At 39.1% G+C, this 16,702-nt stretch overlaps 2 protein-coding genes across 8 annotated transcripts in view; one reads left to right on the top strand and one right to left on the bottom strand.

Moving 5' to 3' along the window:
• Positions 1-3,650, top strand: part of sh3pxd2b (SH3 and PX domains 2B) — a 38,124-nt gene extending 34,474 nt beyond the window's left edge. For all 7 annotated transcript variants that reach the window (XM_044222494.1, XM_044222487.1, XM_044222488.1 and 4 more), the window contains 2 exons: positions 25-150; positions 309-3,650. In XM_044222494.1, coding sequence (XP_044078429.1) covers positions 25-150; positions 309-1,829 — 1,647 coding nt within the window. In that variant the 3' untranslated portion in view covers positions 1,830-3,650. The remainder of the gene's footprint in view (positions 1-24; positions 151-308) is intronic.
• Positions 3,651-4,538: 888 nt separating this feature from the next.
• The window catches only part of stk10 (serine/threonine kinase 10), a 45,107-nt gene continuing 32,943 nt past the window's right edge, over positions 4,539-16,702 (bottom strand). The window contains exons 9-20 of the mRNA XM_044222290.1: positions 14,745-15,095; positions 14,214-14,621; positions 11,296-11,420; positions 9,654-9,777; positions 9,073-9,252; positions 8,852-8,944; positions 8,470-8,599; positions 8,203-8,327; positions 7,738-7,926; positions 7,535-7,660; positions 7,282-7,395; positions 4,539-6,320 (exon numbers count right to left, since the gene is read on the bottom strand). Coding sequence (XP_044078225.1) covers positions 6,180-6,320; positions 7,282-7,395; positions 7,535-7,660; positions 7,738-7,926; positions 8,203-8,327; positions 8,470-8,599; positions 8,852-8,944; positions 9,073-9,252; positions 9,654-9,777; positions 11,296-11,420; positions 14,214-14,621; positions 14,745-15,095 — 2,106 coding nt within the window. The 3' untranslated portion in view covers positions 4,539-6,179. The remainder of the gene's footprint in view (positions 6,321-7,281; positions 7,396-7,534; positions 7,661-7,737; positions 7,927-8,202; positions 8,328-8,469; positions 8,600-8,851; positions 8,945-9,072; positions 9,253-9,653; positions 9,778-11,295; positions 11,421-14,213; positions 14,622-14,744; positions 15,096-16,702) is intronic.

Here is a 16,702-nt window from a genome sequence, read left to right on the forward strand (position 1 = left end):
ATGTTTTTCTCTCACGTTACACAGCCACGTGGTACAAACCTACCCAAGCCGCCCATTCCTCCTCAGGTTGAGGAAGAGTTCTACACCATAGCAGACTTCCAGACCACCATCCCTGATGGTATTAGCTTCCAAGCCGGAGTCAAAGTTGAGGTAGGTCAGGCACTTCCTGTGTGGAATTGAAATAAAGAATATAGTGAAACATTTGGTTTGAATAAAGATTTGTACATTTTGTTTATTCATTTATTTTCATTATTAATTTTAAAGTGATTTAGTAAAATGAAATGACTCCTTTTTTTTTTACCTACTAGGTGATTGAGAAGAATGCAAGTGGTTGGTGGTACATCCAGATAGATGAAAAAGAGGGCTGGGCCCCTGCCACCTTTATTGACAAGTACAAGAAGACCAGTAATGCCCTGCGACCTAATTTTCTTGCCCCTCTGCCCAATGAGATGGAGAAGCTGAGACTGGAAGATGGTGGTTCTTCAAATGTTTCAGGCACAGATGACAGCTGGTCCAAGCCTTTACCAGATGAGCCAACCACAGCCCCTGAGTCCTGTGCCCGGCCTAAGCTGAGAGATTGGAAGTCCAGTGCCAGCAAGGGGGCCCCTGGGCTTTTACCTCCAGCCCCAGCTGCCCCTCCAGTCGAGGAGAAACCAGCTCTGCCACCTCGAAGGGAGTCCATTAATAAGAGCTTTGAATTGGAGGTAGCAGAGAAACCAAGACCTGATCATTCTAAACCTTTGCCCCCAAAACCCCCAGCTCCTGGGGTCATCATGCCGCTTGTTCCACCCAAGGCAGCCCCCTTCAAACAGGACAAACCACCAGAGACCAAGAAAGAAGATAAGAGCAAACCTCTTCACCTTCGAAATGAGATGGGTCTTGAATGTGGCCACAAGATCTCTGCTAAAGAGGTGAAGAAGTTTAACCTGAAACCCGTACCTAAACAGCCACCAAAACCCAAATCAGAAGCGCAGGAGGAGAAACCAGAGGCAGCTGGCCCAGCAGTATTTATTAAGGCAAAGCCAGTGATCCGACCTAAACCTGTTCCAGCTGCCAAGCCAGATCCTCTGGCAGAGAACAAACTAGACATCACCAATCTGAGAAGCAAGCTGAGGCCATCAAAACCAGCAGATCTCGGCTCTGTGTCAGCTGAGGTGAACCATCAGAATGACACCTCAGCAGCAGTAAATAGTTCCCAACCCAGTCCCCCCATCCATATCCCTACTCTCAATAATGGTAAGCACTGTGATGAGCCAAAACTCCCTCCAAAACACATTAATGGTCATAGCCAGGAGAGCTCATCACCCCCTACAAAACCAGCAGTGCCTCCCCACAAGGAACCCCCTCAGAGACCCCCCACCATGGCTCCAAGGAGACCTCCTCCTCCAAAGAAGGAAAGCCCATCCAGCCCGACTGAGCTCAAACCTCCACCTGCTCTAAAAGAAGCCCGGGACATTCCCAAGGCCGCACCACCTCAACTCAGCAGACCCCCTCCCCCTAAACCCAAAGGGTTCGTTCTGGCACCTCCGAACAAAGAGAGAGAAGAGCCCAAAGTTAATAAAGTCCCGATTCCTCCCAAGCCCCAGTTGAAGAGCGAGAAGCCCGGCCCGCCCAAGGACAAGCTTCCACCTTTACTCAAAGAGCCCAGTAAGGATGAGCTGTATCTAGCTGTGGCGGACTTTGAAGGGGATGAAAACACATCCAGCTTCAAGGTGGGTACAGTGTTTGAGGTTCTAGAAAAAAACGGCAGCGGCTGGTGGTTCTGTAAAAATGTAGGAGAAGAAGTTGAGGGCTGGATCCCCTCGAATTACCTGAGCAAGAAACCTTAATATGAATGTGTTCCCAAAACCATCGCCATATGAATAAATACACAAACCATTTCAATGAACAAAATATCCCTACTTTGTAGCTTATTAGCATTTTTTATTTATATGTAGCTTTTTTTTTTTAACTGACACATTTTTGTTATGTTTCATTTTGATAAGAATACTCTACCTAAACTAAACCAGCAATAACACATGACCTTGTTGGGTCTTGTGATGTTTCCTTTTTTTTTTTCTTTTTTTTATCTAAAGATTATGTGAAATCTTAGGTAAAAAGGCTAGACAATAGAACAGCAGTAAATGTATCTCCACCCATGCCTTCTATGATATTGTGCCTCTATATTATATGCAAAGTGCTTCAGTGCTTAATATACTGTATGCAACTGTAGACCTAGTCCTTGTTGGAATCTTAAAAACCTTTTGACTAAAAATCAAAAACCTATATCACAGAAGAATATACTAGATGTTCAAATCCAGCTAGTCTTTCCCCAGCAGTAGACAAGAAATGCTAAATCCCTTAGACAAAGACTGCATGTGAACTCACTGGGGGAGTTCACTGACTACATCTGGGCTTTCAAGTGCTATTAGCAATTATTAAGAGATGTCTTTGCCAAGTAGAAGTGCTGTTTGTTATACTAGAAACATGCATATATTAGTTTTTGTGCTATTGTATTGCTTTTCTTCGTTGACTGCATAATTAATGTTGCAGTGCCTTGTAAAAGATGTGCACTTCGTCAGTCATTTCAGATGAGGTAAGTTTAAGGTTTGCACACGCTGAGGGAAGGGGAAGAATGCCACAGTGCATTTTATTTCTTAGTTTATTAGTAATTTTATTAGCTATGGTTTTTTTTATACTCACTGTAACAAATATCCACCAATATAAAGACGAGGCTAGAACATCCAAACTGACAAGGTGAAAAGAAGCTCTGTCAAAGTATTTTAACATAATCATGTTATCTCACATCCAGAAATAAAAAACTTGCAGAGCACATCTGCATATCTGTACCAGATGTCTGACCTAAGAAATTGGAGATCTACAGTGATTTGTGCAATTATTTACAGTATTGTAAGTGTACAGTCTGTTCTTAACCGAAGTTTGGTGCTCAAATAACAGCAAAGTATGACCATTGTATAAAAATAATGTTTTACATTAATGCTTGACTGGTCTCAAGCATGGTCAGTATGGCAAATTATTTTTTATTGTACAGAAATGAGAGAGGCATATCTTAGCTGTTGTCACTTTTCTTTGATGGTCCATCTGTTAGCTCTTTTACTCTGTACTGATGAAGGGGTTGGAAAGAAAGAAAGGATGAAAGAGCCAAGAAGGAATTTGCTAATTAGAGGAAATAAAGAGGGTTGTGTTGTTTTTTGGGCGGGGGGTTTCTGTCAAAAGATAAATGAAAAATAAGTCACTTAAGAAAAGTATGTGAAACAACTGTCTGCTAAATTCACATTAAATGGTTCAGAAATAATTGTAATTAAGTGTTGTAAAATTGAAAAATAATGGTTCTCGACACAAATCAGACAAGGCTGCAAGCTGTAACACTGATGCTGTTCTGCTTCTAGTTGCTATAATGTTATTCCACCCTCCACCCGTGTTTTATATAGAAATGACAGTATGTTACCAATTAGAAGGGGAAAAGCAGTTTTACATATACCTTGTATTCGGGTATATTTTATGTGGACAAAAGGCAGGAAAGTACAGTACAGTGCAAGGCAAATGGGTTGATGGTGTCATCATTTCAGTATTGTAATCTTATTTACTTTTTTGTATTTTTCATTACATTGAGTCTTTTACTTAAGTCAATAAAAGTTTCAGATTTTTCAGTTCAGCTGTCATACTGTGTCTGATTTGGCATTTCAAAAATCCCAAGAAAAATGTTGGAATGTCTTTGGGTTAATTATCTGAAAAACTGATAAAAGCTTAAATATTATTTCTTGTTGCGCTAATCAATATTTGTATATTAAAAAGGTACCCTGTAGAGTTTTAGTAGCATTATTGAGCTATGTTTTGTTCAACCAAAAAAAAAAAAATCACATGTACATAAGTATTCACAGCCTTTGCCATGCCACTCAAAATTGAGCTCAGGTGCATCCTGTTTCCACTGATCATACTTGAGATGTTTCTACAACTGCCCAAAAATAGGTGTGCCAAGCTTGTAGCATCATACTCAAAACCTTGAGGCTGTAATTGGTGCCAAAGGCGCTTCAACAAAGTATTGAGCAAAGGCTTATTTATGTACATGTGATTTTTTTCATTTTTAATAAATTTGCAAAGATTTCAAACAAACTTCTTTCATGTTGTCATTATGGGGTATTGTTTGTAGAATTTTGAATATATATATATATATATATATATATATATATATATATATATATATATATATATATATATATATATATATATATATATATATATATATATATATATATATATATATATATATATATATCATTATGGGACTTATATGGTGCCAACTTTGTTTTTTTTTAATAGGACTTTGCCTTTTACTCTACAAATCTTATGCTATCAATTACTTCAAACTGACTAAACATCTGTAAGTTCAATCTAAGTCTTATCCAGATGAAGGACTTGAACAAAAATCTAGCCTTGATGTCAACATCACATCATGTTACAGTCTTACACATAAAATTATGTGTGCTTTGATGGTGTTACTACTAGTACTATTAGAAACAGCCTACGCAACAATCCAGTAATTAGAAAATCTGCCTTTATTAAGAGTTATTTACAACAGTGGTTCCTTCTGATACAGTCTCATTCACACTCACAACCCCTCCATACAAACAATGTCATGTAAACTGAGGCAGAGAGGAAGGCATAGATGGAGCCATTACACATGACAGAAAAGAGAATTTTTTCAAATATAAATACTTTTGAGAGTGTGTGAGAGGGAGAGAGAGATTAAGCTGTACCTGATTGCTGACCTGAATCAATGTAAATTTGCAGACCAGACTGCTCTAAAAAAAAAAAACCTCACTCAACAATACGAGTTCCTCAGCTGCATCAGATTATTATTCGAAAAATTAATCCCTAAACTATTGCTTCACAAGTACTAAAAATGATGAAGATGGAATATTTTTTAAGCAATGCTCTTTCTTTCAAAAAGGTTGATACATCTATTTTTGGAGTTAAACTCTTCATATTATCCCCCCTCTCAGTGCAAAGGAAGGCAGAGTTTAAGAAAAATAAACATCTTTAAGCTTAGGCGAGACATACGTGTAATATTGCACTTTGGTTAGCAGGCAGTGCATTTACTGCACATGGTACAACAATTTTACATGCGATACATTTTTAAATTCAAATTTAAATCCCCTATTTAACATCCTTCAAAGAACAACAGTATTTTCCTTTGGCTTTGTCAGTTCCCATCCAGTGTGACTGATTTTACAGTAAAAATACAACAGAAAAATATAAATGTCATAATAGCAACACTTTGAATAACAATAAGCCCTCCCCTGTCTGTTAAAATCTCATTCCTAAATAATCATTTAAAAGAAACATTTAAATTCTGATCTGGATTTAGCCTCATCCCCCATTTCAAACAAGAAAAAATAACCACATCCTTCATACCATGGGAGTTGGTTAAAACAAGAGAGAAAATATTTAAATTAGCATTTACAGTAATAAATCTAGATAAGGTTGGTTTTTTTTCAAATCAGTAAAAATAAATAAAGGCAGACTTCTGCAGACATCTGGGGGAGTATTAAGTCTGTAAATTCTTAAATTTTGGGTGTGTTTTTGGTCATTATATTTGGAAGACAGCACTGATAATTTGGGGTAAACAAAAAGTGCTTAGTTACTGGCTCACCAGCTGTCTTAGAAACAAACTCATGCAAAAAGAAATTCCCTCACTGGGTGCTTAGAGACCACAAACTACTTCTTCCTAACCAAACTGTTTTTTCCTCAATATTTACTCATTAAGACAGATAATTAGTTTGGTATCTTAAGTTCACCCAAACTCACGGCCACTGTATCATATTACCCTCATGTTTCACTGGTGAGCATTAAGAAGCAGACTTTAACAGAAAAAAGAAATTAAAACACTGTATGGGAGCAGATACTATGTAACTGATTCGTGTGAAGCACATGATGAGTTTTAAATCCATCAAATACTACACTTTTTTTTAAAAAAGAAAAACCTTAGAACATGAGTTAAAACATAAATATTCACTAAAACAATAAAGAAACCTAATTGGGGGGATAGGTATGGTGCCATTACGGGCAAAGCCAATTAAAACTGAGGCAGCAGGCATTTGTAATGCCAGTGGGTGTATGGTTATGTGTTGGTGCTAACAATGGCCAGGAGATATTGTGCAATGTCACAGCGGCTGTTCTTATGTGGTAGAAGAGTCTTGGTAAGGCACAAACTTGGAGAGTTTGTTGGGAGAACTTGGGTTTGAGCAATCAGAACTCCCACTCATCCTGAAGAAAGCCTCCTGCTCCCTTTTCTTCATGTTTAGCTCATCTTCAAGGATCTAGGAGAGTTGGAGGAGAAGAGTGGAAACCAAAATATGATTACCTGGTTACCTGACCAATTTTAGTTTAGTAGGAAGTAAACTTTATTTACGCTTGTCTAATGCCGTACAGGTGGAATATTCCTATACTAAGATAGGAAAAACTTTTATATTGTGTTTTAAGGAAAACAGATATATACAGTATGATGCATGTAGCACAAAAATGGACACTAAGAAACAAGTTTTAATTTTGTGAAAAAGTGCTCTTTTGTGCTCAAGCTCTTGTATAAAGTTAAAGGAATGGTTTGACACTTATTCTCTTTCTTGCTGAGTGGATGATATGATTGATACCACTATCATCTCTGTGCTTTAATTACTGTATGAAGCTGGAGCCAGAAGAGATTAGCTTAGCATAGAGACAAGACTCCAGGAAGCCCCTGGCCTCTTTTTGGGAAGAAATTGTTACATTGTTGTTATTTTTACAGATGTAAAAAGATTTGTACAGATTACACAAAGAAGTGAACAATGTTCATTAGTGAGCTTTATAGGCGTAGGCGTACCCCCCTCCCTCATGCCAAGCTAAGCTAATCACCTCCTGTCCCAGCTTTAGTTCCATACTTAATGCACTAGTAAGAGAGTGGAATTGATCTTCATCTAATCTCATCTAAATCAAGTATGCATATTTCCCAAAAAATTGAACTACTGCTTTAGCTAGCTAGCTATTTTTGTTTTAAGATCATCTGCGTTTTTAGTTGGCTCTTTTATAAACATGTGTGGATAAGTAACTCAACACTATCTGGTCACTTTAAGCCCGTCATAAACACTTGAATAATTTCAGTACTTGTATGATGTACATTTATATTTTTTATAAAACAAACATAATGAGGGTAGTTTTGTGTGTCAGAGCCATGTAGATAAGCAAGTAGACTTTGAAATTGGTTTTGAATAACACATTGTAATAACACTGACAGGAAACACGTACCTTCTTTCTGGGTCTCAGCTGATCCCTCCATTCCTTCAGCAGCTGGTTGTGTTGTTCATCCAAATGCTTGAGCCTCTGAGTCTCATTCTCAATCAACAGGTGACATTTTTCATTCTGAAGCACAAAACAAGCTCTCGTTAACAATTGCAGGCCATTTATTGTGCTCATTTAGAAGTTGTGACACAAACCAAGAGATCTGCAGTGACATGCAGGATAGAATGTGTAAATTATGAGAGTGTTGCCCCTCGTTCACCTGTAGCTGCTGCAGCTCTCTGATATTGCTTTCACACTGGCCAATCATCTCTCTCATGTAGTTCTCATGTTTCTGCTGCTGATGCAGCCTCTCTGCCTTCTGCCGCTTCTCCTCCTGCTGAGAAAACTAAAGAGAGACAAAAGGGAGTGAGTTGCTAAATAATTAACTTGATGCTTGAGTGAGAAAACATGTGCTACACCTACCTGTTTGATCTTCTCTCTGTCCTCTGAGGCGCTGCCCGTTGAATTGATGCGGAGGCTCTTCTTGAACATGGCCATGCGGGTCTTTGCCTCACTGCGCTGGATCTTAGGCAGCCGGTTCTTCTCCTGCTGCTGCCGAGCTTTCAGAATCTCAATCATTCGCTGATTGTAGCACTGCATCTGTTCCTGCTCCTGTAGTGACACAGAAAACAGACAATTTGTCACATTTGTTTGATGTGTATGGAATATATATATATATATATATATATATATATATATATATATATATATATATATATATATATATATATATATACCATGAAAAAGCTAACAAGCACACAGATGGTGTGCTGAAGAACATAGGCTAAATGCTGGATTGCTAATTTTGTTGGACCTGGAACAAAAACATATATACTGTATACTGTATATACATATTGTGGCAAGGGCAGTTGCAATCTACTGATTTACCTTCTCATGTTTTTTGAGAAGTTGATGCCTCTGGAGGAAGTACTGGTCTTTCAGCTGCTGCTTCAATAACTGGTGTCTCTCGAAAAGGTTCTTCTCCTCCATGTCCCATATCGTAGCTTCACGCTCTAATCAAATCGAGGACGGGACAGAAGAAATGACCAAGAGATAAACAATATGTCAACACTGTACAACAAATGTAACTTCCCACTACACCAGGGGTTGGCTAAGAATAAAAGGACTTAGGGGTCATTTGATCAGATACTGTACCTCTGATTAGGTGGTGTTTCTTGTTGAGGCATTCCCTCTCCATCTCTGCAATCTCTCTCTTGTTGTTGGAGAGGATTCTCATCAACGTGGTGTCCAGGTGGTTCTTCTGAGCTGCCAAGAATGTTTTCTCCTAAAACACAGAAAAGAGAAAGACATGAAGGGGGAAGGAAGGGATGGCTAAAGAGGAGCTGCAACTGTAGTAGTCAAGTATTTACTATAATGTTTGATTGGACTAAGAGGTTATTGTGTAGGGGATATGTTCGCTTTTCAGCAATGTTTCAAGAATTTATGTAAGAATTCTCAGTATTTTAAATGTTTCAAAACCAGTTAAGTGTGCATGAAAATACCATAAGCCCAAATGACTGTTGACCAAACAACTTACCTCTTGTATCTTCTCTTCTTGGAAGGAATTCATCCTCTGCTTCAAGGATTCTTTACGCTGACTTCTGGGCAGCTTATCAACAACCTGTTTTACCTAAATATTTTAAAAGAATATATCATAACATTCTGTTATGATTTAACTGGACTTAACAAATGAAAGCAAGTAATTCAACTGGTGAATTCCCCCCCCACACACACACACACACATCATCTTAAACACACCTCCTTTTTCTTGTGTTTCATCTGATCCTGGAACTTGTGGAAGTCACGTTCCTGATCTGCTTTGATGCGCTTGGTCTCTTCCTTGAGTTTAACATGGTGGTCTCCCTCCATCTTCTCAATACACTGCTTCTGGTGCTTCTCCAGGTTCTCCAGCTCCACATCGTAGTGCTTCTTCTTGGCCTGGGAAGCACCAATAGGAAACAAGCACACTATAAGCTTTGGTGAAAATAAAAACAGCCCGACAGCATTTTGAATCACACCACTAATTAACACTCTTTTCATAAGAGAGAACACTTTGGCAACCTACATGTGTATCAGAAAAATCAAAAACAAAATGTATTACAAGTTACTCCAGCCAATCATCATATGAATAAAAATATATATATAATAAGAAAAGTAATTCAACAGCACCACAAACTGCAGGCTCCAAACTAACCATAGAGTTACAGCAACAACAAAAGCTGAATATCTTCACAGCTGTAGAATTTGTTGCATGGACTGCATTATATGTTGCTAGGTGTACCTAATAAAGTGGCAACTCGGTGTGTGTGTGTGTGTGTGTGTGTGTGTGTGAGACTCACATGCATCTCCTGGTCAAAGCGTCTCTGCATTTGTTCTCTCTGTGTTTCCAGTCTGGCGTTTAGAAGAGCCTGAGCGCGGTGCTCTTCCTTCTGCAGCAAACGGAGTTCACGCAGCTCCTGACGTCTAAACACAAACACACACAGAATTATTTTTAACATATATACAACTTTAGTTTATGAGTAACAACTTCTCAAACATGCAAATACAGTTAATAGTAATATTTAAGTTAATATTGTTACTCTGTATTAATTCTTTTATGAAAGATATATGGGGAAATATCAGAAATGTTCCTTTTTCGCTCAGCCTCTGAAGGGGCATGTCGTGTTTGACTGACAGCTAAACCGGCAGAGAAGTAAACAAACCTGCACTGGAAAGTGTAGCTTTGTTCAGGTGCAGTATTGAGTGTAAGTCAGCCACATTTTGGCAGCGCTCAGCGCCCAACACACAATCACAGCAGTTAGGCACGTAAAACTGAAGAAAATAGACTTGAAGTGTAAAAATACACTCTGGGGCGCCATAAGGACTACACCAGCATCTAAACTGACCAAAATGACATTTTCAAGAAAGTTTGTAAGCTGTTTAATGTGCTACAGCTGACTTTAGCCTGCAAACTGACATTAGCAGTGCGATATTCCTCGATGTTTGTTTGGTCATCTATTCAGCTAAGGTGCAACACAAGATGTGTTTGCGAGTTGTATAAGGAGACTTCAGCAGGAAAGCTAATGTGGGTTTTTATTTGAAGTGTGTGGCTCTTTTCTTGTGTTGCGTAGCAGGCTGCTGTGTGGCTGTTAAATGACGGTACTGCTTTATGCAAATACAGTTTGAATGGCTGTTTGAGAACAAGTTAATCTTAGGTAGCCTGAGAACGCAAAGAGCGCAATCATGAAGCCAAAAAAATATATAAAATATGGCCTAAATTTCTCCTTTTCGGGTTCAGATTTTTTTCTCACAGGGGAACACAGGACAACTGATTTACATATTTACAGAGCAGATATGTAGCAGTTACACATGCAATGTCATATTCCTACCACTAGATGGCATGCATAATGCACCAGAAACTCCTTAGGGCTTCATTGGCAGTGCAGTGTGTTTAAGACGGTTTTAACTGTACAAATTGTTCATTTAAAAAACAACATAAGTCATTCATGTCATTGGACAGCAAATATAAAACTGTATGGATCCTTCTGTTATAACATCTAGACTCCCTACACCAAATACAGCTAACCTAATCTTCACCCTGATCTAAAAGTAACTTCAGAGACATTTTATTTTTCTTTCAAACCACAGACAGTATATAAAGAAACCATTACCTAAATTAGTCTTTTTCCATAACAGTTGGAATATTTCTGAACTCAAATCTCAAGGGGCTAAAGCCCAAAAGAGCAGGGTGCCTGAAATAGTACATAGAATAAAAGCAACATCCAACAGGCCACTTATCAATGTACAGAACTCACTCTGAGCCGAGGAATAGAATAGAAACAAATTTCACAGAATAGAATAGAAACAAATTTTTCCAGGAAATAAAAAGAGGAAACGAGATGGAGACAGACAGCACATATGTCCAACTCTGCTTATCTAGATATTGAGTAGATATAAGTTTGTGTGCTGAATGTGTGTTCTGTAGACATGTCATCCACACACCTCAGGAATCTCATCTCCTCATCTTTCTTCTCATCATCCCTGATGATCTTGGAGGTGGTCACACTCACTTGTACGCCGTCAATAACAAACTTCCTGGTCCGCTTCAGAGTCTTATTCGAGAAGTTCTGAGAGGCAGACAAACAAAGAGAGGAACAAAGGTTACGAAAAAGGATGACATTAGATTAAATCAGACCTCAAGTACAAGACAAATCTGTGCTTGCACTTGTGTACATGCATCACTATGTGTTTGAGAGTACAATGAAAGTCTGCCGGGACATTATTCTAGTAGTTGTTAGTTCAGTAATTAAGAGAGACATTTTGGGGGGCAAAGAGTATGGAGGTGGAACTAAGCAATGAAACACATGACATAGCTCACTGTGTCACAAAGTTTTAAAGTAATTTAAAAGAGTACTCCATCGATTTAGCGTTGCACTCCTATAACAGTGTCAGACGCATGATAGACAGTTCAAAGATCAAAATTGATGCAGCAGAACCAGAGATTTTTCTTCCTTGTCAAAATCTGGTGCCTACGTTACCCACAATTCAACTCAACCGCCACCAGCTGTGTGTGTATGTGTTTTGACAAAGGCATTCATATTCCTGTCAATCTGGTTCTACTGTAACAAGCAGCAAGATGCTCCATCTGTCACTGTAATAGGGAGCGCCGTGCGGAAAGCAAATGTCTGATAATGACACAACCTCATCCAGTAAACATGACACAATGAGACTTAGCTTCTTTAACTCTTTACAACAATGCTGGGTGAAAGCCTACTTTATATACAGTAAATTTGGTTGGTTTTCACATTAGGACTTGCAGTCTGCTGGTTGAGAAACTTGAAACCAGTTAAACATTTTTCCTAGTTACTGGAACAGTCACTTTTTGGAGATTCAAGGTTTTAACCAAACGCAAGCAGTCTATTTCTGATCATGGGCATACCAAGAACCGGCCAATGACCTTCTTCTTTGCTCCCAGATCAAAGTTGACCAAACTCAGTCTAATTTAGGAGGTATGAGCAAGACAACGCAGGCCAATCCAACAATGTCTAAGGACATCATACTATGTGATACATTCCATGTTTAATATGAGTCAAAGCATGACCTCACCTTACAACTGAACAGACAAAATTGTTATGACTAACAAAGCTGTGTTGTTGAATGGTTACATGTACATTTACAGTGTCCCCTATCTAAATCAGCCTCTGTGGACAATATTTACCAGACTCATAAGGCAGGGTTTACTCTGCAAACACTGGGTAGCTCAAACCTGGATGTCGTAATTTCCTGGTTTATAAATAGTTTATATATAAGGAGATAGGAGAGGAGGGAATTAGTTTGTGCAAACTGTTGTCCACTCTGACAAAGCTTCTGAACCCTCTACAGCTGAGCAAATAGACTACATATGAGTCCGTGCGAGACTACTGCCACTGATGACAGTTACTGGAAGCTACTTTTGTACTGTTCTGCTGTTGATTCCCTTTCTACACAACTGATTCACAATGGCAATAAATCTATGTGCTTGTGTGTTTGTGTGTGTTATTAAGTGCACACTGGCACTATAATCAGAGGACACGTGGGTCATTCTGTAGCTCAGCTGCGTTGTTTGCGTTTGAGGCTCTACGTGACTGTGCTAACTTCCTATCACTCGTCATTCACAAAATCACACACACACAGCTCTCATGTACACACAGATTAATTCATGAGCACATCCGCGTGCACACAGTGATGCTCTCAATCATACACACTTGTGCAGTAACACACACACACTCACACAAATGTGAGTGTCCTCTCGTCCAAAACGACAAAACAAAGAAAGCCCAGTCACTCTCACTGCAGGCTGCTGGCCGAGTCCCCTGCTGAATAATCTGTTCTGGAAAAACTTAACATACCCCAAACAGACACTACTCCACGCACAATAGGATTTCAATCATGGTCAGTCCATAAGCCTCCAGAAGCAGCAGAGTGACAATGAGCTGCATAGAGACTTCCATACAGATTCCAGACACACTGGTGAATACTGAACTGTGCCCACACAAAGGGCACTGTTGGTTCTGATGAATGCAAAATGTTACATATTCTGCTTCAGAAAGGCTTTGTGTCTAATGATAAAATGGTCTCTCTCTTCACTCCCTTCAGCTTCATAATGTCCCTCTCTCACTGGGACTGTCAGGCTAAGCACAAATTTGGTGAATGCTAAGTGGTCTGTGGGTAATGGGAAATCTTCTTTATTAGGCTAATAAACCTTTAAAAATCAATTGGATTATGTTAAAAATGCATTATCATTAGGTTTAAAAGAAAGCTTGTTTTCTTTTGAGATTTGGTTTTCACTTTTCACAGAGGGATTTTGATATATTAAAAGTGTTTGTCAATAATTCAGCCCAAATTTACCAATTAAATCCATGTTCACCATAAATTATAACCAATTAAAAAGAAAAATGTAGGTTTTAAGAGCATTAACTAGTATCATCCTCCGTATCTTCCCTAAATGCAATGTGTAGCCTAATAGAAGACTATCTATCTAGGAAGACTAGGCTATCCTCTGTTTCAGATGGTTAACACCCACAACCCAAAACACAACACAATGCAGTTTCAGTTCCTCTGTGGGTGCCGAGAAATTGTTTTTCCAAGGGATTTTCCTACAGAGGCAGGGAGCTGCCTCTGAACCTCTTTTACACTTCAATACTGGTCTGTTTCACTTTAAAGACACATACTGCTGAAACACTAACAAGATATGTCCATATCATTCATCTTCCCCGCATCAACAAACAATTATGTAAAGCCATTATCATTATGGTACTATAAATAAGAAGACAGAAGGTATATTGATACAGGACAGATCAGGCTGCTTACTAGGTACTGAGTAAAAAGCGTAGCCTATGTATTTCCTCAAGTAGAGAAAGTTTTGCTTCATGTTGACTCACCCTTGAGATATTCTCCATGTCCATACTCTCTGATGCCATGCTGCCTGAATAAGAGTACCGTTTGTTGATAATCCCTCCATTGATATAAGTAGAGGTAGTGTCAGCATTTCCTCCTGTCGATGTCCGCTCTGGGGTACCTTTGGTTACGCTATCATTCGGCCCAGAACGGGGTCTGGGTACTGGGGTAGGAGCAGAAGAAGGAGGGGGAGTCGGTGTAGGAGTGACAGTGGGACTTGAGCTTGGTGTTGGTAAGCCTCCGTTAGCCACAACGTTGCTCTCCTCCTCGGCCACCTGGATCTTCGGCCCCTCTGGGTCTGTTGAGTCTATGATGACGTCAACATGCTCCTCAGATGCCTCGGGCTGGGGGAGAGATGGTGGCTGTTCTTTCTCTGGGGTCTCCACAGCAACCTTAAAATTAATTTTAGTATTATTATTAAAAAAATCTTTGAACACACCACAGTCAATACTTTAGGAATATCCATCTGTAGACAAAGTAATATTTCATTTTCTAACTAAAACTTCAAAGGGCACCTTTTCCTCCTCCGATGTGGGGGTACTCTTCCCATCTTCAATGCCCGAATCCGAGCTGGAAGTCTTGGTTGAGTCCTCGCTCTCACATTTCTTAGACTCAAGAGTGACTTCATCGGTCAGTTTGTCGCCCAGCTCCTCTGAATCTTTTGAAGGGAGATTCTGCCGTGGTAGGGGAACAGGAACCACCATGACAGAGCCTGGCTGTTCCTCTGTTGGTGTATCTGGCTCGGCCTCCTTCCTGGGTAAAGGTATTAGTGTGGTTGGGGAGGGCGTGGTAGGGCTCGGGGTGTCCGGAGACTGCTCTCTTTCCAAACTGGTCTGGCTGGTCTGGCAAGGCTTCTTGTCTGGAGACTTAAGGAATGAGGAGGAGGGAGAAGAGAGGTGTTGTTATGCACTGATGTGACAAAACATTTGATGTTTTTAGGCTTGAAGTCATTGGTGGTCTCCCAAATATTAAAGTCCAACTGAAATCACATTTAGTCTTCCCTTTTTGTAGTAAAAAATTATGTAAACATGTTTTTTTAATGTATTGATAATAGTTTTTTTATTATTAAAAAGGAAGGGAAAAGGTATTTGGGGAACTGCGGCAGGAGGATTAGATTGACAAAAGCTGCCGGTGTTACACCATAGAGAAAGTAAACAAACTTGCGCTGTAGCCTACATGTCATTGGCAGACAGCGTGCTGTTAGTGGTACTGAAGAGTAAGGACCACACTAGCATCTAACCGGACTGAAGTGACATTTACAGGTACATTTACATGCTGTTAAATGTGCTGCAGCTGAGTAGCTAATTAGCTGCCTAGCCTGCAAACTGATGTTAGCAGTGCACTTTTCCCCGGTGAAAGTTTGGTTGGTGGCCCATTCAACAAGCTATGGTGCACGACAAGACGTTTACATGTTTGTTAGTTAGATAAGAAGGAGACTTTGGCAGGAAAACTAATGTGGGTTGTTGTAGCTCTTGCGTTGTGTAGCTGCAGTCTGGCTCAGTGTGATCGCCTGCTCTGCCTACGATAGAATGCTGACATAACTGCTTTATGCAATATTTAATGTTTTCAACCTTTGGTTTTAGCCCTAATGCTCATTGCTCCTTAGTCCTTCAGGCATCCACCTTCAGTGAAGTAACCTTAACCTTAGCCCAGTCATTCCTGCTTTTACTTTTTTGCACTGCTACTTCTCACTGTGGCTGAGATGGCTATCTAATCAGTAATACTGTAATTACACTAATAATTACAGAGGTGAAAAGCCTGTGTAAATCATGGCTGACAACCAGGGACAGAGAGTTCCTAAATGGCATTATTACCAAGAACTGTGTGCTTTATTTTGCTAAGTGTTCATCACAAATAAGTGAATAGTGCTATTGGTTTGTGTGCAACAATGTATATTTAAAAATGTATTTACTTAACTTTTATTTAACCAAAACAGGGTTTCTGCATTCACCAAGTTAAATTAATGACTTTTTAAGACATTTTTATTAGCAAATAGAATGCAATTTAATACCCGTTTCATGGTCATACTGGCCAAAGTATGAAAGATATCAATGAAAACAAGTGAAGATGATAAGGCCTGGAATTATTTACCAAAAGCATGAATTTATTAACATTTATATCACAATTTTAAGTCTTTTCAACACCTGCAGATACCCCTGTAAAAAGGAAGGTCTAACTAAGATTACGGTCACGTTGTGAAAAAGCTTTTACAACATGACCTGCCAAGACAGAATAATAACAAAAAACAAAACAAAAATTAAACTGTAAAATCCTGAATAAAATTACCGATAAAAAAACATAAAAAGGTCACACCCCAGAAGTAGCCGACGTTAGACAACTTAAAAGCACTCTAAAAACATTAATAAAAATAAATAAGAACGATCTTAAAACTATCGAAGAATAAATTAATAACACTAACTAATAATGACTGACTAATATACTCAAAAACATCAGAAACCAGAAGGGGAAGTAT

The sequence above is a fragment of the Siniperca chuatsi genome, linkage group LG14, assembly GCF_020085105.1.
Source record: "Siniperca chuatsi isolate FFG_IHB_CAS linkage group LG14, ASM2008510v1, whole genome shotgun sequence".
NCBI lineage: Eukaryota > Metazoa > Chordata > Actinopteri > Centrarchiformes > Sinipercidae > Siniperca > Siniperca chuatsi.